General features: G+C 42.6%; 1 protein-coding gene across 4 annotated transcripts in view; it reads right to left on the reverse strand.

Annotated features, from left to right (window-relative positions):
• tiam1a (TIAM Rac1 associated GEF 1a) overlaps positions 1–24446 on the reverse strand; it is a 236524-nt gene that overhangs the window by 62819 nt on the left and 149259 nt on the right. The window contains exon 1 of one of the 4 annotated variants that reach the window (XM_055644489.1): positions 202–991. The exons of the other annotated variants lie outside the window; for them this stretch is intronic. Coding sequence (XP_055500464.1) covers positions 202–390 — 189 coding nt within the window. The 5' untranslated portion in view covers positions 391–991. Of the gene's footprint in view, positions 1–201; positions 992–24446 lie in introns of those variants that run through there. 4 annotated transcript variants of the gene reach the window in all.

A 24446-nucleotide genomic window follows, 5' to 3' on the forward strand; every position in this document is an offset into this window, starting at 1 on the left:
AGGATGTTTTAATTTCATGTTAAAACTACACATTCAAAGGAAAATTTGAAATGTTAATGTAAACCAAGTTACTGCAATCTGAATGTTACAGCCAGGAATACGAACCATTCAAAATAGAAATTCTCTAAAAACAGACATATCAAACATATGTATAGCAGGGTAATTAAATCATACCTAGATAAACAATAATCAGATTCTCACCATGTAAAGCATCTCATAAATCGAATCACAGGATCCTTTGATGTCCTCGTCTTTGGCCTTCTGTTTTACTCTCCAGAAGACTGACATTGTGAACAGAAACCGTCTGCCTAATAAATCATCTGCTTTGTAATTACTGATTAAACTTTGATTTCCCCCAACTGGAATGTTAAAATGAGGCAAAAGGTTCATCAATTGTGACTGTTTTTTGCTTCCTATTCATGGTTAAAAGAATTCAAATAAACAAGGCTGTCCTTACTGTTCTTTCTACGCCGAGGTGCAGTACAAAGAATTGGGTCGGAATGAAGCAAATGCTGTAATCCTGTTCTAACTACCTCAACCCTTAATCATCAATGTTTATCTGAAGTAGGATTCCTGTATCTGTTACAGCATGTCCAGCAATGAGAAGCAGTTCCTGACAGCAAGAAGTGCTCTCATCGAACTGCAGCAAAAAGAACTAGCAGAAACACGAAACACAGCCTGCTGAAGCTGACATCGGAATGTCATCGTCTGCTTCCTCGAGCGCTGATTCATCTGACTGGTTTAGTTCCTCACTAGAATATTAATTCCCAAATGTGGAAAGCTGGTCTAAACTGCACAAAACTTCCAAACATTGCAATTAAAATGACCGGAAATGTAATCTTTGGCATTTTGCGGATGAATGAGCTGTGAGTTAAAGGATGCCAATGTTTACAGCCTTGCAATAGAATAGACTCTGCTTTGAAGCCAAGTTTCAGCTCTCTGGACATCATCTCAAAGGAACTGAATATTATTTCTTCATCTATTGCTATCCACTTCTACAAATAATTATCCAAATTAAACCAAGGACATGACACTATTCAATTCACAATTGTCACAAAAGACTCTACAACTGTAATTGTTCAAGATTAATTTTCCCTTTTAATTTCTTTGAACTCAACTACAGCACTTCAGAAGGAACCAGCAAAGAATTTTGAACAGATGGCATTTTCCCAAAATACAAAAACAAAGGCATAGCTGTCTGGCCTGAACATCATCCAGCTACACAATTTTCCCTATTCAGGCAGAATTGAATAACACTGTCAATTTGAACCAAGTAATCAAATTATGCAATGTACCAAAATACTAAAATCACATAAATTCACAAATTTTGAATAAAGAACATTTAGTAAATCCTGGAAGTTTAATGTAAAATTACCCTCACACACTGACTTTCATTGCACGTTTAGAAAGACAAAGTATATAACGTTACAAAGAAAAAAATATCAAAGCACACAAAATCTTTCAGTTATTTTATGGAAATAGCTGCTTCAGAGTATAATTAATAAAAGCAAATATTTAAATGTATACAAGAATTGTGAAAGAGCACGCATAGAAAAGCTTAATGATGGTTAAATGTCTTTTCTGTTTTCTCATATTTGTTTCTACTATCTGTTTGTGACTACAATTTCAAAACCTACTTTGTCAAAGTGCAATATCAAACTTCATTGCTTTCTTTCTCAGCTTGCATGGTAAAATACTATTCATGGACTTTATGGCTGATATAACACTGAACAATCTTAACTGTAAGGTAATTAAAGGGTGGAGTACACAAGTTAAAACTTGTACCTTGTACATTTGGAAATGCAGCATACAAGCTATTTAAGGGATAAGAAAGTATGGAAGAGAAATTTGTTTGCAAATATAATTGATAATCACCATATAAGTATAAGCAACAAAGCATTTTTCTTCTAAATATAAAAAAACATTTAATAGAAGTAGTCTATTTCTATTAAATATTAAATTTTTCTAATTAGTCATTTCAAACAGTAACTATTAAGTAAATAATATTAAAAACAGACATATTTTGCACACCATTCCATACCTAGCAATTCTAATAAACAATGTGTGTTATACAATAACTTTGGTAACTTTTTCACATCTTGAGCTTCAGGTTCTGGGTATTTATGATACCAGTGCTCATTTTAAGGCTTAAAAGAGTTTTTATAGCTATGAATATTGAAGTGCAAATATTCCTATAACCTAATGTTATATTTGTTTTGTACATTTTCTTAGAGAATGTTCCAAACTTACAACATGAGATCTCACTGCAAGCAAATGATTAATATACTATAGTTGTTCCTTTTAAGGAAGCTATGCTTTAATTGTACAGTCAATTTGAACATTTATATTCTGTTCTGGGCAACATCGCAGAGAGGACATGCACTGATTTAGTTGGGAGGGATATATTGCAGATATGCTACCAGGATTTTAGAAGAAGTTGCAAATACTTGCATTACATTCCAAGTTTAGGTGACTGGGGAATGTAAGATAACACAGAATAAATATTTTGTCTGTGAGGGAATCATAAACAAGCAAAAATAATCTTAACATTGTAATTGGGCCATTTGGGCGTAGCAATTATTTTCATAAAGGATAGCAGAGATATGGAATTCTGTTCATTCAAAGCCGATGGGTGTTCGAATGTTGAAAATGGAGATCATTAAAAGATATTGAAACTTATGAATTAAAGGTGGGTGAATGATGTTTAAATAAAAATCAATCGTGTAAAAGTTGAAAGGAAGAGCCTTTCAAATAGTTAATTTATTATAGCTATGCTTTAATTGTAGGGACCAGATTTATATTCAGTTCCGGGCAACATCTCAAAGAAGATAGATACTGATTTGGTGGGGAGGGATATATTGCAGATACACAAAGACTTGAGGCCAAACTCCTGGTTATGTGTTATTCTCATCCGCAATGATATGAAACTGTAAAAATCGGAAGAGCAGAAATTATTGTAGAAAGTTTTTCCTCTGTCCTCCAATGAATCTAGGTCATAACAGCATAATTCCCTTCGAACGATTCGGCTAATAATGAATTCAGTCTGGTTGTTTAGAGATGACCTATATAGACACATTTCAAAATCTTAAACTAAAATACTGCAGATGCTAAATATTTGTAACAAAAACGAAATGTTTCAAGTTTCCAAGTTGACATCAACTATCAAACCGGTAATGTCCTGCATCTATATTTCACCGGATAAAATAGAAATTTATGTGGAAGAATATAAAACCTATACCAATCAGAGGATCATGCTTTGGATTAGTCTCTAATGTTACTTATGGGAGGATTCGGCTAATCATTACAGCAGCTAATTGCCCTATGAGTCAGAAGATAGAAGGTTCAACTCCCACTTCAGCGCTTAAATGTAGACTGAAACATCAATGCAGTATTTAAGCAGTGCCACATCATCAGTCATGGAGTTATATTGGTAAGTGACTGCTGTACTAATAATTCACCTTTCAAGATTTGGGTTCAGCATGTAGTTTGAGAACTAATTACTTACTCTCCAAAGTCTGGGTAGCTTGGGTTCTTGGTCCTCCAAAATATTCCAAGTGGAATTTAAACTGGAGGGTCATTGGTTAGGGGAGTAAGGATTGGGTTGAGGTATCCAGGGGCAGAGGTGTGGTTGTTTCATTATTGTCACATGTACAGAGATACTGTGAAATGCTTTTGCATGTGTGCTATCCATTTAAATAATCTAATAGTATACATAAATACATTTAAGCAAGGTACAAGAAGTAGAGCTAGAGTAGGAGAAAAATGCTGCATTACCTTTTCACAGAAAAAGTTCAATGTCCACCGAGGTAGGTTGGAAGATTGGAACTACTCTAGCTTAAGGGGGGGGATCATTCATAAGTCTGATAAAAGAGGAGAAAAAGGTGTTCCTGAGTCTGATGGTATGTGGGTCACAAGCAGGGTCACAAGCAGATAAGGGTGGCGGTGTGAGGATGAGGTTAGGTTAAGTGGTTAGTGCTGTCTCGTATGTGGACAAGTACAAGAATGAGGGAAGCCTACGTATGGAATTGAACCCCCAGCAAGTATGAATTTCTGAAGGTTTCTCGATCCATCGTATGGACGGATTCCGTCATCGGGAAAAGCAAGAAATGGCAGCTGCATTTTCAAAATCAACGCAGCTAATTCATTGGAGGCTTCATCGACATTTCAACTTCTTTCCACTGAGGTCCACATTGCTTTAAAGGACATCCATGATACTGGTGTCCAAGAACAGAAAGGTAACGTGCCTAAATGACTACCGACCAGTCGCACTCACGTCCTTCGTGATAAAGCGCTTCAAAAGGTTGGTTAAGGGCCTGTCCCACTTGGGCGACCTAAGCTGCGAGTTCAGAAGAGTTTGCCCTGGACTCAAACTCGCAGCATGGTCGACACGAGGTCCTAGGAGGTTGTATGATGTGGTTGGACCTCTCCTTCATGCTCGAGGGAGGTTCCCGCCTACTCACGGCCTCAGTCAGGTCACGGAAAAAATGTCAGGATGCTGAAAAAGTTTCCGCAAGGGAAATTTGGTCGGCGTGGGTCTTTTCCACTCGTAGTGCAGTGGAGTGGAGTCGCTATTTAGTTACAGGCAGTCGAGGGCAGCCGTAGGCAATCTCCTTCACTGACTGGGCATTTTGATTGGCTCATTGGAGTTTCACGACCTAGGAAGACCTACCGGTAGGCAAAATGCCCGCTACATTTATTATACTTCTTAAAAGTGTCTCCACTCCTTCTCCTCCCCTTCTCCCCCCCCCTTCCCTTCCCTTCTCTTCCCCTCTTGTCTCCCCTCTCTCTCCTTCTCTCCCCCCACACTCTCTAAAGGACTTACGGTACTCTGTAGCCGCCGTTTACCTTCATCTTCATCGCGCAGTCAGAGCTCCTCCACTTTCCATGGCCCCCACCTTCGCAATGTAGTTGTGTGTTCGTGTGTGCGTGCGGTCGGTAGATGCAGCTCGAGGTTCGGTCGATCCAGCTCACGGTTTCAACGCGGCTGGTCGATCCAGCTCGAGGCTTTCCAGGAGAGTGCCCTCGTGCTTGAAGATCAAAGGCACTCTTCTGGACTCGTGGATTAGGTCGCCCAAGTGGAACAGGCTCTTTATGATACAAATCAATTAATGCCGCAATTATGATCTGGGCCCACTTCAATTCACCAACTGCCACAGCAGACTGACAATGGATGCAACATCACGGGCTCTCCATTCTGCCCTGGGATAGACACAAAATGCTGGAGTAACTCAGCGGGACAGGGAGAATCTGGATAGAAGGAATGGGTGATTTCGGGTCGAGATCCTTCTTTCTCCTTCAAATAGGGAATTGGGTCCCTACTCCTCCCTGTGCAACTAGATCCTCGACTTCCTTATCAGCAAGCCTCAATCAGTATGGATTGGCAACAACACCTCTACCATGCTAATTATAAGCTGAAGGGCAGCTCAGGGCTACAGGCTCAATCCCTTGTTCTACTCTCTCTATACCCATGACTGCGTAGCCAGAAACAGCTCCAACACATATTTAAAAACGCTGACAATACCACCTCTGTTGAACAGATAATAGGTAACAATGTGACGTAGTGCAGGAGAGAGATTAATATTCTGCTTCAGTAGAGACAGAACAACAATTTTATTCTTAGCCTTCACAAGACCAAGAAGCTAACTGTTGATGTCAGGAAGGGAAAGCTGAGGAACCATGCACCTGTCTTCATTGGCTTGACAGTGGAGGTTAGAGTCATCAGCTTCAGGTGCCAGGGTGTACACATCTCTGATGATCCGTCCTGGGTGCAGTATACTGACACCTCTCACCAAAACCTCTTCTTCCTCAGATATTTGAGGAAATTCAGCATGTCAGCAAATACTATATTGCACCTCTTCAGGTGTGAGGCAAAACCTACATGTTGCAATAGAACACTGAAGAATGCAAGAGAATGCAGAAAGAAAATGGTGGTTCATCGCAGGTGTTGACATCCCCGCCAATGAAGGAATGTACAGGAAGTGTTGCCTCAAGAAGGCAGCTATTATCATCAGAGATCTACCCCACACTGGACTCTTCTCGTTGCTTCCATTGGGAAGGTGGCACAGGAGCCCAAGAACAATTAACCCCTGGGTCAAGAGCAGCTTCTTCTCACCAACCATCAACATCCTGAACAGCCCTGCACAACAGCCCCGCATTATGGCGCAGCGGTAGAGTTTCTGCCTTATAGCGGTTGCAGCGCCGGAGACCCGGGTTCGATCCCGACTACTGGTGCTGTCTGTACATAGTTTGTACGTTTTCCCCGTGACCTGCGTGGGTTTTCTCCGAAATCTTCGGTTTCCTCCCACACTCCAAAGACATGTAGGTATGTAGGTTAATTGGCTTGGTGTATGTATAAATTGGTCCCTAGTGTGTGTAGGATAGTGTTAATATGCGGGGATCGTTGGTCGGCGCGGACTCAGTGGACCGAAGCGCCTGTTTCCGAGCTGTATCTCTAAACGAAACTAAACTAAACCCCAACCACGACTGTACCTCGGCACCAAACCACATTGGACTGTGTATTACTATGGTTGCTCCAGCTGCTTTAGTTTTTGCACCGTCGTGTCCTAGTTTACTGAGAACAACTGACCATTTATTGTACATTTATTGTTGTTGTCATTGCGTCTAATGTGTCTGCAGCAAAAAAGAATAAAATTGTTCCAGGGTATATCCAGTGCATATGACCACAATGGTGAAGTGCAGTCAGCTCTTACTGATCTAAAAGCATGTGCTCTAGCTGTGTCAGTCATCATAGTCTGATAATTTCAAACATATTCTGCATTGAGACTTGGCCTGCTCTTTCAAGTGTCAAGTGGCCAGTTGTTCATGGCTTTTAAGAGATTTTAATGATTTTTTTTGAGATATAAAGAGTGGAAGCTGTTCAATCACCTTGGTAATACAGGGGCATTCTTATGTGAAAAACTCAAAAAAGCAGCATATGTTAGAAATATACAATTCATGAGATTTGCTTGCCAAAGGCTTTGATAAAGGTTTTGATGGTTTTTTTTTGCATTGCTGTCTATCAAGACTAAATGAATTAGCAGAATTTGAGCCATAATAGCATTATCCAAGCTTCAATGCATACTTTGGGTAAGATGTCTATATCCTGTAACATGCCAATTGCTTCCCTGATTCTGATTACCATGTCAAACTTGGAGCAAGGATGAAATAATTTGATCATCATGATCTGGAAGTCATCTGATGAAAACGCAATGTTTCCAACTAAGATAGATCCTAAATAATGAGCAGAATATCGTCATTTTGTTCTGAAATTGTCTAATAATGAACTAGCTGCCACCTATTCTCAACTTAATTGGTATCTCAGCTTAATCATGACAGAGCTAGAAGGCACTGAGACACAGTCTTGCTTTGTCCCAGCTTCAATGCTGAGCCTCATATTTTCTTCTTATAATACGTAGGTACTTCTATTCCCTCATCCAATCCTTGAATAGGAAAAGGATTTCTAGACAATCAATTTTCATCAGAATCCTGTAGATGGCTTTCCTATCAGTTAATTCAAAGACCTTTGGTGGATCACTGAATTCCATAGAACAAAGTGCTTATTGTACATGGTGCTTTTTTCTTGCTAAAACACATTATGAATGATTTTCTAGTTCTGAATCCTCATTGGTTGTTAGGATAAACTCTGAAAGATAGAATGTGCAGGAAGGAACTGCAGATCCCAGTTTACACCAAATGGACACAAAATGCTGGAGTAACTGTCCCGCTGAGTTACTCCAGCATCTTGTGTCAATCTGAAATATAGCATCCTTTCAAGCATTTAACAATATACTTTGAAGGGATTTCACTGGTACTTCTTGCAGTATGCTCAGTTCCTTTTGTTTTCTGGAGAGCAACTAAATTTGCATTTTCCAGATGCAGATCCATAGCCAGGAGACGTTCTTCTTGCAAAATACAAAGGTCTCGAGGTTCCAGGTAAGCTTCCTCCTCACTGACCTTGGGAACTCCAGAGACATCATTATCCCGATCTGTTGTATCTGCTCAACTCACCACTGGAGAGGTGGACTGAAACTTTTAATAACTTTGATCTGTGATAAAAAAAAATACCCTGCACCTAAGATCTGTGTGATTTAAAAAATTAGATGTACCAAAACATATTTATTGCTTGAAAAGCAATTGTGTTACAGGTGCACAACCTTTTATCCGAAAGCCTTGGGACCAGACACTTTTCGTAATTCAGAATTTTTCGGCTTTCGGAATGGAAGATTTTTAGCGTAGATTTTAACGGCTGGCTCAGTGGTAGTGCTTGGCTCATATCCGCAAGGTCGCGAGTTTGCGCCTCGATCCCGGCCGTTACTCGATCGCGAGTTTGAGTCTTCAATGTAGTTTTTTCTTGCAGAATAGGAGAGAATAGGGAGGGTTAGGCTGGGATCATTCTCTGCGAGATGATCTTAGTGTGGGATACAAGTGTAGGAGAGGTGTACTGACTGTGTGGGCAGAACTTTGGAAGTGATTGCCCACCATTCTCAAAAGCCGTTGTGTCTCCCTGTCCCTCCAACTCCAGAGGAATCCACTCCCCGATGGGCCACTACGGCGACAAGTGGCAGTTCGCCCACAGCCCGAGCTGCGCCCCCTCATCCGCAACCCGGGTTCCTCTGGAGTTGGAGCGGGGCTGGGCTAGAGTTGTTGCTGGCTGTGAGTCTCTGGGATCTCCGTGCTTGCAGTGGGCCTGGGGGTCGTCTCTGGGAGGGGGCGTAGCTCGGGCTGCGAACTGCAGTCGCTGTAGCGGCCCATCGGGGAGCGGCTTCTGGTGGTCCTGACGTCTCTCAGTCTCCTGTCCAGGGGGATGGCCGGAGACGTCAGGACCAACAGGAACCCGCTCCCCGATGCGCCTACAGCGACAAGTGGCAGTGCCACCCCGAGCTGCGCCCCCTCTCCGCAACTGGGTTCAAAGCGGGGCTCCTACAGTTCCCTGTGAGTCTCTGGGATCTCCTGTACAGTCGGGTCCCGTGGTCCTGACGTCTCCGTCACAGCCTGGACTGCAGCTGAGCTGGGAACTGTACCGCCCTTGCCCCCTCCCTCTGCAACTGCAAAAAACCCCACAGTTCCCAGTCTCAGCTCCAGTACAGGGGGGTGGCCGGAGACGTCACAGCCTGAGCTGCGCCCCCTCATCCGCAACCTCAAGACCAAGACGCACCTTGCACACCATCAGCTTCGGTCCCTACGGGGAGCGTGTTCCTCTGGAATTGGAACGGGGCTGGGCTGCTGCTGGCTGTGGGTCTCTGGGATCTCCGTGCTTGCAGTGGGCCTGGGGGCCGGTGTCCCGTTGGTCCTGACGTCTCCGGTGATTGGCACTAGCTCCGACGTGAAGACAGTGCAAAACTCCCGCAATGGGCGGGGAGCTGGAGAGGGGAGGGAAGGGGTCACACACATGGCCGGGAAGCAGAGGGGTGTAGGTGGGGTGAAACTGAAGGGAGCGACAATTTGCTGCTGCCTGCCCGCTGAGTTAAAAAGTTCTCATGCAAGACTCACGATACACTGTGTATCGTGAGTCTACCGTGGGAACTTTTTAACTCAGCGGGCAGGCAGCAGCAGATTGTCAATTATTAACCCTCCCGCGCAATATACCCTCACCTTCTCTTTTATGAATGGGGATTTAGTTCCCCTTTCTTCGAGGACCGACCGGAGGTTCCGCTGTCACCTCTGCGGGCCGCCCTCAGTGAACGTTTTCAAGGACCTTTCTTCAAGGACTGAAAAAATGTCGCTATTCGGAGGTTTTCGTTATTTGGAACTTCGGATATAAGGTTGTGCACCTGTATAAAGATATTAGTTTTCTCATGCATTGTAATCCCTTGCATGAACATTTCAAAATGCGCTATTTGGAAATAAAGTATTTATTATATTTACATTTTAGAATTTACCTTAATTACATATTTATATTTAGTACTTGATATTTATATTTAGTATATATTTAGTACTTGACATAATGTTTAAAATAAATTTAAAAAAAATTGTTTCTGATAAGCTGTTAGAGACAATTTTTTTACTGTGACTTTTCAACTAGCCTGACTGACATCAATGTTGCTTAATGCTAGGAATTCCTTTAAACTGACACTTGAAAACAGGTATCAGGAAATGGGGAAGTTCTCAGTACAGATATTATTAGATATTTGAGCGGTCCTGACCTGAAACGTCGCCTATCGATGTTCTCCAGAGATGCTGCATGAACCATTGAGTTACATCAGCACTTTGTGCCCTTTTTTGTAAACCAGCATTTGCAGCTCCTTGTTTCTATTGTACTTACCATATTTACTTGCTTTGCAAATGACTTTCAAAATCAATCTTGGCATTTTTCAGATACTGACCCTCAAATCTATCTCAAAGATCAAATGGATACACCCAGAAGCTATGCATTTGTATTACCATACAATATGGTAAAATTAAATTCATTTCACTGGGAGGTGATCTACACAAGGACTGACAAAGTATCATTGATTCCAAATGAGCAACAAATTTAATTAGAATAGGGCCGGAATTACTGGCTGAATCAGTTGAGCTAACCATTTTACACCCCGCTTCCTCAAACCTGATATAATGTTTTAGCAATGGATTTCCTGCCAGTCTGATTGTGAAAATTATTCTTAGTAACTCTCAATAACCATTGTTGGAGGATAGAGATACACTGAAACAAAATTCAAAACCTCTCCCATTCTCAGATATTAAACTGGAGTAAGTGATATAAATATGACAAATTTGACAGAGACTATGTTGAACAGACAAACATTTATCCAATTGTTTGTGCAACTCATTAAAATGGCGTGGCTTAAAAAAAGAACACAAAGCATTTCACAACAAATACACCACAGCCAACAATACATGCAAGGACAAAAGGACAACATTACATGTAATCAGATCAACCAACAAATGATATGGTACATTGTTGGATAGCTCTCCTTCCCATTCTGAATGTGTTCTGCAAATGAAAGCTTACATTTCCCATCTCATATACGAGAAAACAAGGGAATGTTGTATAGAATACTGGAAGTCTGCACCAATATTGACATAAAATTGGCAGTTGAAACTATGTCTAACATTTCTCCCACCTTCATTAACCAGCACCATACTGGATAAATTTCCAATTTCAAATGACAGGTTAACAAATGAGAGAAATGTGCAGCCAATCCTTAAGATCAGCAAACAAAATCTGAAAACAACTTGTTACCAAATTTAGACTCAATTTCTGCAGGGACTGGATGAGTATACTGCTTATACTGCTTCAATCACCACCATGACTACAATGTGTGCTGGTTACATGATGCACCAAAACCAGTTCCTGGGCTGCCAACTCTCACGCTTTGAGCGTGACACTCACACATTTCAGCCAATTCTCACACCCTCACGCTGAAGACAGAATTCTCACGCTGTCTTCAGTCCCTGCACAGCAAATAACTTGATGCACAGTTTGTCTCTTTGCGCCACATGACAGCGATCTGCATGGATTGGGGAAGCGCGTCGGTCCCGGGCAGCGGGTGTCAGCGATTTTGTGCGCCGTCTGCGAGCGCTGCGCTTCCGGCTTCCTCGGCAACCTCGCTCGCTCCCTCCCTCCTGCCCTTCAACTCACACGGCAGCGCCAACGCCGCCAATCCACGCAACCCCGTGCCCGCCAGATTCCCCATTGGGCGGCCGAGGAAAGAGAGGGAGGGGAGAAAGAGCGAGAGAGAAAGAAAAATAGGGAGGGGTGGAGGGCATGTAGTAAGGGGATGAAGGAAGGGAAGGAAAAAGGGGAGAAGAGGAAGCGTGAGGAAAAAGAGGGAGGGGAGGAAAGAGGGGGAGGGGGAGGAAAGAGGGAGGAGGGATGGGGGAGGAAGGAGAGGAAAGAGGGATGGAGGGGGTGGAGGGGGGGGGGGGGGAAGAAAGGTGTGTGTGTGTCTGTTTCCCTGTGTGTATCTCCTTGTGTGTGTGTGTGTGCCTCCCTGTGTGCCTCTCTGTGTGGGTGTGTGTGCGTGTCTCTGTGCGTCTCCCTGTGTGTGTGTGTCCCTGTGTGTGTCTGTGTCTCCCTGTGTGTGTGTGTGTGTGTGTGTGTGTGTGTGTGTGTGTGTGTGTGTGTGTGTGTGTGTGTGTGTGTGTGTGTGTCTGCCTGTCTCCCTGTGTGTGTGTGCCTGCCTGTCTCCCAGTGTGTGTGTGTGTTTGTCTCCCAGTGTGTGTGTCCCTGTGTGTGTGTGTCTCCCTGTGTGTGTGTCTGTCTCCCTGTGTGTGTGTGTGCGTGTGTCTGCCTGTGTGTGTGTGTGTGTGTGTGTGCATCCCTGTTTGTGTGTGTGTGTGTGTGTGTGTGTGTGTGTGTGTGTGTGTGTGTGTGTGTGTGTGTGTGTGTGTGTGTGTGTGTGTGTGTCTTCACTTGTGTATGTGTCTCCCTGTGCGTCTGTTGTCTCATCCTGGCCTTAGACAGGGCTGCCAACTCTCACGCTTTGAGTGTGAGAGTCACGCATTTCAGCCAATTCTCACGCTGATGACAGAATTCTCACGCTGGGTTCGGCAACCTACGGCACACGGGCTGAATCCGGCCCGTAACCCGAAAACCCAAGTTTTTTTCAATTTGTTTTTGCAGGGTCGGGGCAGGCGAGCCGACCTGAGAACTGCAGCCAGTCCCTGGGACGCGAGCTGATCTGGGAACGGCAGCCAGTCCCTGGGCACGCAGAATGCCAACTTGATCATTATGGACAAATTGGGCCAGCCACATACATGTTGTATAACTCTGACTCTATGAAGATCTGAATGGGCTTAGAATGACCTTGCCCCCACTTTCCCCATTTTGATTCTTGAGATTAATATCCCTTTGCTCTGTTAACAGCGTTAAAGTACTTATGAGGTCGAGTCAGGAAAGGGAACATGTTATTTATTTTTAGTTTGCTTTAATTTGTTAGTTGATTGTTGAGTGCCATCATTTCTGAAATGGTCTTAATGTAACTTAACTGTTATAAAGCAGTAACAAGTGATTTTTGTCCAAACAATTGGAACTTGCATAAAATGTTTGCATTATTAGCAGGACTGCCAACCCTCACGCATTGAGCGTGAGACTCGCGCATTTCACAAAATTCTCATGCTCTCACACTGATCACAAAATTTCTCACGCTCAAATATCTGTGGGTGCTGAAAGTTCAAAATAAAGCAAAAATTGTTTTAGAGGTGAGTAAAAACCATGAGGGGAATATCAGGTGAATGCATATTCCCTTGGATATGTGATTCAAGCACTAGAGGGAATTGGTTTAAAGCAGGGCTATCAAACTACCGGCCTGTGGGATGATTTTGGGGGAAAAAAAAGTAGTTTAGTTTCTCCCATGCAGATGGTGTGATCGGTGAGACACGACGGCGGTGGTCCCAGCACCAACCCCCCTCCCCCTTCCTCCCTGAGGCACGGCACACACCTCCCACCCTCACCTCCGGCTGCTCTATGACCGTCGACCACTCTGTCCACACCCCATGGAGTTTTAACCACAGCCAGGAGCGGACCCTGGTGAGTGGGGGCGTTGGTGCCTCCTCCGGAGCCTACTATGGGAGGGGGAACACCCCCCCCCCCCCCCGCCCATCGGTCACTACACTCCCTCGCAATTTCTCACTCTCAACTCTCACCCAATGTTGGCAGCCCTGCAGTTCTCAAAACAAGATTGAACTTTTTTTCGTCTTCCATTACAGTGAGGAATGTGGAGGAGTCACTGTTATGGATGTTTATGTTGAAATGTGTTCTGTGTGTTCCGTTGCTTTTTACTTGTATGACTGACTTGGCAAATGAAATTCCTCATATGTTGCAAAACATAATTGACTCATAAAGTATTATTGTGATTGTGATTTTCCACAACTCACAAATGTACAATCTCCCTCACCCTAACAGCAGCAAATGTCACCTTTAAACTTACCTTCAAATCAAACAACAAATCAACTCAAACAAATATTGTTGTTCCTTAATTATCACCATGTCAAAACCATGGAACGTTCCACAGGACAGCATGGCAGTATCCTCCTAATTTTGAAATTGATTAGATATTTAAAAGCAAGAAAATAATACAGGAAATGAAGCCTGAGAGAAGAAACAGTTGAGATGCTACATGTCTGCTTTGAGTCAGTGGACATGTCCATATTCAGGATTTTACAGCCAACCTAAAGGAAAATGCTATGGCCACCACAGACTACTTCAGATATAGAGGATTGCATGCCAAATTAGACGATTCAAGTGTTCCTCATCTGGAAAGGTTCACTCCCTTGTGAAGTCCAAGCCGTTGTGGCATTCAAGTTGGATAAATCCGGCCTGTACAAGAAATCTGCACGCAACCTCTGCAAAACCATCAAGGATGTCAAAATAAAATTCTGAATCAAGCAACAGTTCCGCAATAACTACGAGGACACCTGTCGATTGTGGCACGGCCATAGTAGGCTACAAAGTGAAGCCGAGCAGCATCACTAGCAATAACACATCCTTCTCCGACAAGCTCAACTCATTCTGCGCTTGTTTTCAACAGATGGTCAGTGGAATTACGTCACACCTCTCAACAGCCTTGGGAACACATGTATCCATGGTCACCATTGTGGACGTCATTACGCCCTTCTTGAGGGCGAACCTGCGAGAAGCAACTGGTGCGGATAGAGCCCCCTGCACTGTCTTCAGATTCAGATTCAGATTCAATTTTAATTGTCATTGTCAGTGTACAGTACAGAGACAACGAAATGCATTGTATCGAAATGCATCAGAAGGCAAGAGTCAAGAAAAAACAATGCTCCCAAGTCTACGTAGTATGGAATTTATTTGGAGGTTGTGTTTAGTAGCCTGATGGTTGTTAGGAAGAAGCCACTCCTGAACCTTGATGTTCCAGTTTTCAGGCTCCTATACCGTCTTCCCGATGCCAGGTCCAAAATAACAGTGTGGCCAGGGTGATATGGGTCTGTAGTTCCATGAGCTTGGTAACAGTTTGGAGAGGATGATGGTGTTGAACATTGAACGGTAGTTAATGAACAACAGCCTGACGTATACGTCTTTATAGTCCAAGTGGTCCTGTGCAGAGCGGAGAGCCAGCTACGCACACCTGCTTTAAGATCGCAATCATCACAGTATCAAAGAAGAGTAAGGTTGTATGTTTCACTGGCTACTGTCTGGTGGCTCTGATAATTAGGATCAGGAAGTGCTTTGAAAGGCTCGTTGTGGCACACAACTTCAGTCTCCCAGACTGCAATTTGCCTACTGCTACGACAGGTTCACACCAGACATATTCACAACTTATTGATCACTTCTGAAGTGCAGTCCATCACAATGAAACCAAAAGGCTTCAATAAATCGAGATATGCTGGGATAGTTAGCAGGTCACGCACTCCGTGGAAAGGGAAATGAGTGACAATTAAGGCTGATGACTCATAATTCCATCCTAACCATATAACAATTACAGCACGGAAACAGGCCATCTCGGCCCTACAAGTCCATGCCGAACAAATTTTTTTCCCCTTAGTCCCACCTGCCTGCACTCATACCATAACCCTCCATTCCCTTCTCATCCATATGCCTATCCAATTTATTTTTAAATGATACCAATGAACCTGCCTCCACCACTTCCACTGGGAGCTCATTCCACACCGCTACCACTCTCTGCGTAAAGAAGTTCCCCCTCATATTACCCCTAAACTTCTGTCCCTTAATTCTGAAGTCATGTCCTCTTGTTTGAATCTTCCCTATTCTTAAAGGGAAAAGCTTGTCCACATCAACTCTGTCTATCCCTCTCATCATTTTAAAGACCTCTATCAGGTCCCCCCTTAACCTTCTGCGCTCCAGAGAATAAAGACCTAACTTATTCAACCTATCTCTGTAACTTAGTTGTTGAAACCCAGGCAACATTCTAGTAAATCTCCTCTGTACTCTCTCTATTTTGTTGACATCCTTCCTATAATACAATACAATACCTTTATTTGTCATTTGAACCTCACATGAGGTTCAAACGAAATGTAGTTTCTGCAGCCATACAATAAAAGAACCAAAACACACACCAACACTATTCACATAACATCCATCACAGTGGCTCTCCTCCTCACTGTGATGGAAGGCAAAGTTCTTGTCTCTCCCCATTTCCCTCCCGAAGTCGAGGTCAAAGCCCCCGGCGGGCGCTAGTCCGCGGCAAATTAAGGCCGCGCCGGGCGTTGATAATTGGGCGACCAAAATTGTACACCATACTCCAGATTTGGTCTCACCAATGCCTTGTACAATTTTAACATTACATCCCAGCTTCTATACTCAAAGCTATCAATCTTAGGCTTCTTTAAACTAAAAGACGATGTGAATAGAGTGTGAAGGTGACCAGGATAAAGAGACAAACAGAAAGCAATTCTGGCCAAAGGATATTGACATCAAGTGTTCCTTTCTTCGCAGACGCAAGCTGTTCAGCTGATTATTTCCAATAGTTTCTCTTTTTCTTTTGGATTTACAGTACAAAATCTGAAAGGCCTCAAAAATTGTGTTTCAGTATCTTCTAGGCCTCAAATCCACGAGGGAATTTTGCACGTGACACCAAAGGAGGATCAGGCGGATGATATCACTGTGCAGCGAATATTGAGCATCCTCTGCACGTTCACGTGTTATGCACTCATGCACGCTGTTGAGTCCAGGGTGGAATGGAGAAGTCAGAAACATTTGGACTCCCACACTCCCATGCTGCAGTATAAAGGAGTGTTGACTGGAATGTGCTGTTGCATGCACTGCAGCTGACATTGGCAAAACCAACCCATTATTGTACAATTAGCACCTCCAGTATCACAAATAGCAACTTAAAGGAACATTTATTTCTTCCCATTTTATCTCTAATAGATGTAGTTTTTGTTGGAAATGTTTTGCATTTCTTTAAAGCGACAAATAATGATGCCTATTCTAGAGTTTAATATTTACAACAATTTTAATTAGGATATTGAGGAAATAAAAGGTACGGAGTTAGGAAGCACAAATATTTAAGGTTCCATGAGAACAGAATGTTATTAGATAAAAACTTCGGTCAGCTTCACCTTATACACTGAAATAATGTTCTTTTTTCGATGGAAGAATTTAGAACTTGGGGCAATAAGAGGTCAGCCTTTTAAGACAGAGGAAACATTTTTTCTCTCTCAGAGGGTAATGTGCTTTCAGAATCTTCTTCCTCAGACAGCTTGGCAGCTGAATCTTTTAATATTTTTAAGGCAGGGGTTTCAAGTAGTTGACAAGCCAGGGGTGAAAGGTTACAAAGAACAGATGGGAATGAGGTTACTGTCAGATTAACCATGATCTTATTAAACGGCAGAGCATGCTTGAGGGTTTTAGAGGCATAGTCCTGCTCCAAATTTGCATGTTTATATGAATAAAGAGAATATTCACAGAATAAAGAAAAAATACTTATGCATCACAGATAGTGTGGTAGAGAAGCCGCTAGTATGCTTGGCTTCGTTGGTCGGGGCATTGAGTAAAAGAGCCAGTCATGATACAGCTCCATAATAGGCCTTTCTCACTGGGCGACGACGCAAGATGTAACCAGAGTGAAGTGGTCGTGGTCTAGCACGATATCACACGATATAACGGGGGGGTAGACAAAGATTTCCCACGGTGCTCGGCATTTCTGTTATTTGTGCGAGTGACTTGTCCATCTTACAAGCTTCCCCGTTAAATCTTGAAAGACATTGTAAACTGTCAAGTGTAATTAAATCATCATGTGGCACAAATGATGGGGGGGGGGAGAGAGAGAAATGAGGGGAGACGTATATACACACACAAAGCAGAGTTTTACTGTGTATGTGGGAGACACAGATGGACTGAGCACAGTACCTCGGTCTTACTGTGTGTGGGAGAGGGGGAGAAAGAGACGTACACTCACAGAGGCAGAGTCTCTCAGCCTGTGTGAGAGGGAGGGAGGGAGAGAGAGAGAGAGGCACACACAAGGTGGATGTGAAATCTCACCTGCCTGTTTCAGTGACAGACACCCGCCGCCAGTAAATGAAGACACCCCCATCTGTCTCCCCCTCCTCTCCTTCGACTCCCCCACCTTTCCCTCCCAACTCCAGTCCCGTCCCGACCCCCTGGGAAACTGAAGGGAGCAACAATTAACTGCTGCCTGCCCGCTGAGTTAAAGAGTTCCCACGGTAGTAAGACGATGTTAGTTGCGCCCAAGTTTAAATTTCCAACGTGTGTTTCAGAGTAAAGAGTCAGCGCAGAATCCTTGATAATCAAAAACTGTCTGAATCAGCAAGTTAGACACAAAATGCTGGAGTAACTCAGCGGGCCAATCAGCATCTATCTCTCAAAGAAGTACATGTGAAAAATTTCTCACGGACCATAAAAATGCGGGACCTTTCAGTAAAGTCCCTTTTAAAGATTATAGCTATTTTCTTGAATCTCATTAACATAACTCATGAATAAGTTGATGTCCATATGCGGATTCAAATCTTTATTTTTTAAATTCAATCACACAGAAGACAATTTTTACTCACCTTCTGTCCTCTCTGTCCAGCTTCCTGGTTCACCGTCCGCAGGAGTTCCCACGGTACAAGCAAGAGTCAGTACGGATATCGCACTGGCCACTACGTGCATGTAATGTTGCAATGTTCAACCACAAGTGTACAAGTCACTCTTGGAGAAATTCAAGCTTGTTTGAATTTTCTCCCGAGTCACCAAGTTACACGAGTACCTGCCGTTAGCGCCACGGTGGTCCACGAATGCCGTACGGTTATCGCAAGAGGTTCCCACGATGTTCAACTCTGGTTAACTCTTGCGTCAAGTCGCCCCGTGAGAAAGGGGTTTAAATCTTTGGTTTGACCACATTTTGAGTCGCGTGCAGTTCTGGTGTTCCAATTACAGGAAGGATGAGAAGGCTTTCGAGAGGTTTACTAGAATGCTGCCTGCATTTGGGGGTATTAGCTACAAGCAGAGGTTGGACAAAGTTGGATTGGTTTCTCTATAACACATGCAATTAAGGGGAGACCTGATATAAGTATATAAAATTATAAGAGGCAGACAGTGTATTCAGAAGTATTCAGACCCCTTCACTTCTTCCACGTTTTGTTACGTTACAGCCTTATTTTAAAATCGATTCAATTCATTTTTTGTCATCATTCTACACACAATACCTCATAATAAAAAAGTGAAAATAGGCGTTTAGAACTTTTTGCAAAGGAATAAAAAAGAAATAACTGAAATATCACATTTACATAAGTATTCAGACCCTTTGCTATGACACTCAAAATTGAGCTTTGTTGCATCCTGTTTCCATTGATTATCCTTGAGATGATTCTACAACTTGATTGGAGTCCACCAGTGGTAAATTAAATTGATTGGACATGATTTGGAAAGGCACACACTTGGCTACATAAGGTCCCACAGTTGACAGTGCATGTCAGAGCAAAAACCAAGCCATGAAGACGAATGAATCGTCTGTAGACTTCCGTGGCAGGATTGTGTCGAGACAAAGATCCAGGGAAGGGTATCAAACAATTTCTGCAGCATTGCCAGTCCCGAAGAGCACAGTGGCCTTCGTCATTCTTAAGTGGAAGAACTGTGAAACCACCTGAACTCTTCATACAGCTGGCCACCCGGCCAAACTGAGAAATCGGGGGAGAAGGGCCTTGGTCAGGCAGGTGACCAAGAACCCGATGGTCACTCTGATAGAGCTGCAGAGTTCCTCGTGGAGATGGGAGAAACTTCCGGAAGGACAACTATATCTGCAGCACTCCACCAGTCAGGCCTTTGTGGTAGAGTAGCCAAATGGAAGCCACATGACAGCCCCCTTGGAGTTTGCCAAGAGGCACCCAAACAAGATTCTCTGGTCTGATGAAACCAAGACTGAACTCTTTGGCCTAAATGCCAAGTATCACGTCTGGAGAAAACCAGGCACCGCTCATCACCTGGCCAGTACCATACCTATGGTGAAGCATGGTGGCAGCAGCGTCATGCTATGGGAATGTTTTTCAGCGGCAGGAACTGGGAGACTAGTTAGGATCGAGGGACAGATGAACGGAGCAAAGTACAGAGAGATCCTTGATGAAAGCCTGCTCCAGATTTTTCAGGACAGACTGGGGCAGAGGTTCACCTTCCAACAGCACAACAACCCTAAGCACACAGCCAAGACAATGCAGGAGTGGCTTTGTGACAAGTCTGTGAATGTCCTTGGGTGGCCCAACAAGAGCCCGGACTTGAACCCGATCGAATATCTCTGGAGGGACCTGAAAATAGCTGTGCATCGACGCTTCCCATCCAACCTGACTGAGCATGAGAGGATCTGCAGAGAAGAATGGGAGAAATTCCCCAAATACAGGTGTGCCAAGCTTGTAGCATCATATCCAAGAAGACTTGAGGCTGTAATCGCTGCCAAAGGTGCCTAAACAAAGTACTGAGTAAAGGTTGTGAATACTTGTGTAAATGTGATATTTTAGTTATTTATTTTTAATTACTTTGCAAAAATTTCTAAACGCCTGTTTTCGCTTTTTTATTATGGGGTATTGTGTATAGATTGATGATTTAAAAAAAAAAAGAATTTAATCCATTTTAGAATAAGGCTGTAACATAACAAAATGTGGAAAAAGTGAAGGGGTGTGAATACATTCTGAATGCACTGTAGATAGGGTAAACGGTTAGAACTATTTTCCCAGGGTGAAATGGTCAAAGACCACAAGGGTTCCTGGAACATGCTGCCAGGGACGGCAGTGGTGACAGATACGGTGGCGGTGTTTAAGAGGTTTTTAGATGGGCACGTGGATATACTGGGAATGGAGGGGTACGGATCATGAGCCGGCAAATTAGATTAGTTTAACGGCATATGTTTGGTACAGATATTGTAGGCTAGAAGATCTGTCCTTGTGCTGTACTTCTCTATGTACTAAGATATTCTGGTCACCACCACCCTCTGGAGCACAAAATTCCAGAGATTCACAGTATCCTGAGAAGGATTTTCTACATCCTCAGTTTTAAATAACCATCCTCTATTTTGTGAAAACATCTCAAAATCTAGTTTGTCAAGCTCCCTTAGGACCTTACATATTTGAATAAGTTCACCTCGTATTCCTCTAAACTCAAAGGAATACAGACCCAAATTGTCTGTCCTCTCATGATCGTGACTGGTTGCATCATGGCCTGGTATGTCAACTCCAAACCCACAGGAAAGCCAGAGATTGCAGACAGTGGTAGACTGGACTGATGATGGACCGGTACATCATGGACACAACCCTCCCAACCATAGAAAGCATCAACATGAGATATTGACTAAAGAACGTGGCATTTATCATCAAGGATTCCGAACATCCATCCCACACCTTCTCACTGCTATCATCAGGCAAGAAGTACTGACGTCTGAGGTATCCATCACCAGATTCAGGAACAGCTACTTTTCCAAACCATCAGGTTTTTCAACCCACCTGTACCTAATCCATACCTGCCAACTAGTCCGATTTTATCATATTTGTTCCGATTTTTAAGTTCAAGTGTGAAAAATCAGAACTGTACGATTTTAAAATGAGGAGAAAAAATGGCCAATCAACTGCTGTCTCTAAGGGGGTTGCGTCCAATCACCGACCAGATCCCCTTAAAATTCCCGTCCAATCAGCTGCTTCTCCAAGGGCATTGTGTCCAAGCACATAATGCGCTGGTCACTCGGCGGCTAATCAGATGCTGTCTCCGAGGGGCGTTGCAGCCAATCATCGACTAACTTCCCTTACTGAAGCAGAAGATGGCTGCAGCCAACACCTTTTCTCTGCTGTTTGCACACCGTGCTAGGCAAAGAGACATTTCAGGTAACATTCTTTGTAAAGATTTTTTTAGCAGTATGAAGTCATTTGTTTCATGAAATATTTATCTTTTGGGGGTTATGCCGAGGTGAGAGAGTGAGAGAGATTATGGAGAGAGGGAAGAGAGAGAGAGAGAAAGAGAAAGAAAGAATGAGATATAGAGAGATTCCAGCCTCTTAACGTTTCCCCAGGCAATGGGGAAACGTTGCTACCAAATGACTTTCAACGATAAACTTCTGAACAAATGCAAGAAAGCAGCTATGACATATAATATACAATAAAATATTACAAATACACAATTAACAAGTTATGCATTCTTGACCTCTTACATGGGTATGACCGCACATAAAAAAATAAATCGGCAAAATGGCACCGTGTAAAAAATACTGATTTCCTCAGCAAAATACTGATTTTGAGGTACTAGAACACTGAAATGCTCTGCCAAAACTTGGCAGCTCTGAATATATTGCAATATCGGCAAATTACTTAAACAAAACCTTAAAATCCAGGGGCTAAGGCGGGCCCCTGGACCCCACCCATAATGGGCGAGCACCTTTGGCGCTCGCACTCCAGTCAACCCTCGCACTCGGAGTAAGATTTTTCATTTTCAAATGTTGGCAAGTATGCTAATCCCACCTCAGCAACAAAGCACTATGGACATTTTGCTCCACCAATGGTTAGTTTTCTAATTGTGCATTACACTAATGTGTGTTTTTGTGGGGCTTTCTTTTCATCATCTTGCAGAATTTGCATGTGTTTTATGTATAATATCTATGTTTGTGTTGTCTGAATGTATTTGCCTGTGATCCTGTTGCACGCACGATTTTCATTGTACGTGCATATGACAATAAATGCAAATTGACGACTTCATTGGACAAGCCTCTCATCTTCCGAATTAACCCAGTTAATCACCTTCAGGTTGCCTTCAATGCCACTGTATCCTTTTTATAGGAAAGACGACCAAAATTGTGCACAATATTCTCGCCCCTTTGCAATAAAGGCCAAATGCTGTTTGCCTTCGGACCTACTTGTTGGATCTGCCGACAAGATTTTTTGTGATTCATGCACAAGAACACGTTGATCCCTCTGAACTTCACTCATTTGTAGTCTCTCTCAATAATATTCCGTCTTTTGATTCCTTTTATCCGAGTGCATGACCTCGGGTTTCCCCACATTAAACTCCATTCGCCAGGTTTTTACCCAGTTACTCAATCTATCTATCTTTCTTCACAGAATAATTGATTCGGGACTTCAGAATTATTAGAAGATGAAAGATTTTAGAAAGCAATTTATTTTCTTGCGCCAGCTATCTTTTCTTATATCTTTCTTAACCCAGTTTCAATGTCACCAAATAAAAACAATTTCTGCACTTAAAACTCACGTTAACCTTCCTTGCTCTCGAAACAAATTGGTAAATATTTTGCAGGGACACAATTTCCAGACAAAATTAACAAGTTTGGGTTCATTTCTTACTTGTGGAGGAATGTACGTCCTAAATATATTCTGGTAGCTGTCCACAGCATTTTTCTGGGATAGTCAAAGTTGAGATTATTCCCCCAAGATGTATGCTGATGAATAGGCTGAAGCAATCACCCATACAAATTGGGGTTACCTCAGAACAGGCAGTTCCTTTCATTTGTAAAGCCAAACTGCTGCAAGGATTTAGATGGTACACAAAAATGCTGGAGAAACTCAGCGGGTGCAGCAGCATCTATGGAGCGAAGGAAATGGGTAACGTTTCGGGCCGAAACCCTTCTTCAGACTGAAGAAGGGTTTCGGCCCGAAACGTTACCTATTTCCTTCGCTCCATAGATACTGCTGCACCCACTGAGTTTCTCCAGCATTTTTGTGTACCTTCGATTTTCCAGCATCTGCAGTTCCTTCTTGAACACAAGGATTTAGATAATGTTTTGTTAATTTCTATTTTTTAGAAAATTCTATTAGAATTATTTTAGATGAAGAATCTTTAATAAAAGGCCACGCTAAGGAACAGCTTAATCATCCATTAACCTTTTGTGAACCCTTAGACATCTTTGTTAATCTAAGAAAATGTTACCAGAGCAAAGCCCAGAGGTTACAACAGATTGAGTTGATGTTATTTCAAGAAAATTGTTAAAGGTAAATTACTTTTGTAAGGTAAATTACTAAATGTTATATAATGTGTAAACTATAATACATCCCTGTAAGAAGCAGTGGATTAAAAATGAAGTTACATTTTAATTGGTCATGTGGAACCTCTTTCCGATATATCAACAAGCAATGTCTGGCAGCTTTGCTCAATAAACTAGAATATTTTCCGTCAAAGTTGATAATAATGAAGGTAGAAGAACCAAGGACCGGATGAATAATCTCATTCCAAGAGTTCAAACTGCAGTTACAATTTGTCAGTTATACTGGATTGTTCCTTCATTATTCAGTCTCAGAGATTCACAACCATTACAATAAGTACCTTCCCCACTTGAAATTGAGCAGAAAATAATGCAATCATCAGGATGTTGTTAAAAACTTGCCACATGTGAGAGACGGTGGAATGGTGGGTGAAATGTCACCATTAAACTGCACATCATTAGTTACGTAATATAGTTTATGTAATATTGCATAATGCTATTCAAAGCTTATGTAAAAAAATCAAAAAAAGAGAAGCGTTTATTTAACCGTTAATAGCCCTTTTATTAACGAATCAAGATATAAAGTGATGAAATTCCTTACAAATGTAGGAATTTGTT

This window comes from Leucoraja erinacea, chromosome 13 (assembly GCF_028641065.1).
Source record: "Leucoraja erinacea ecotype New England chromosome 13, Leri_hhj_1, whole genome shotgun sequence".
Lineage (NCBI taxonomy): Eukaryota > Metazoa > Chordata > Chondrichthyes > Rajiformes > Rajidae > Leucoraja > Leucoraja erinaceus.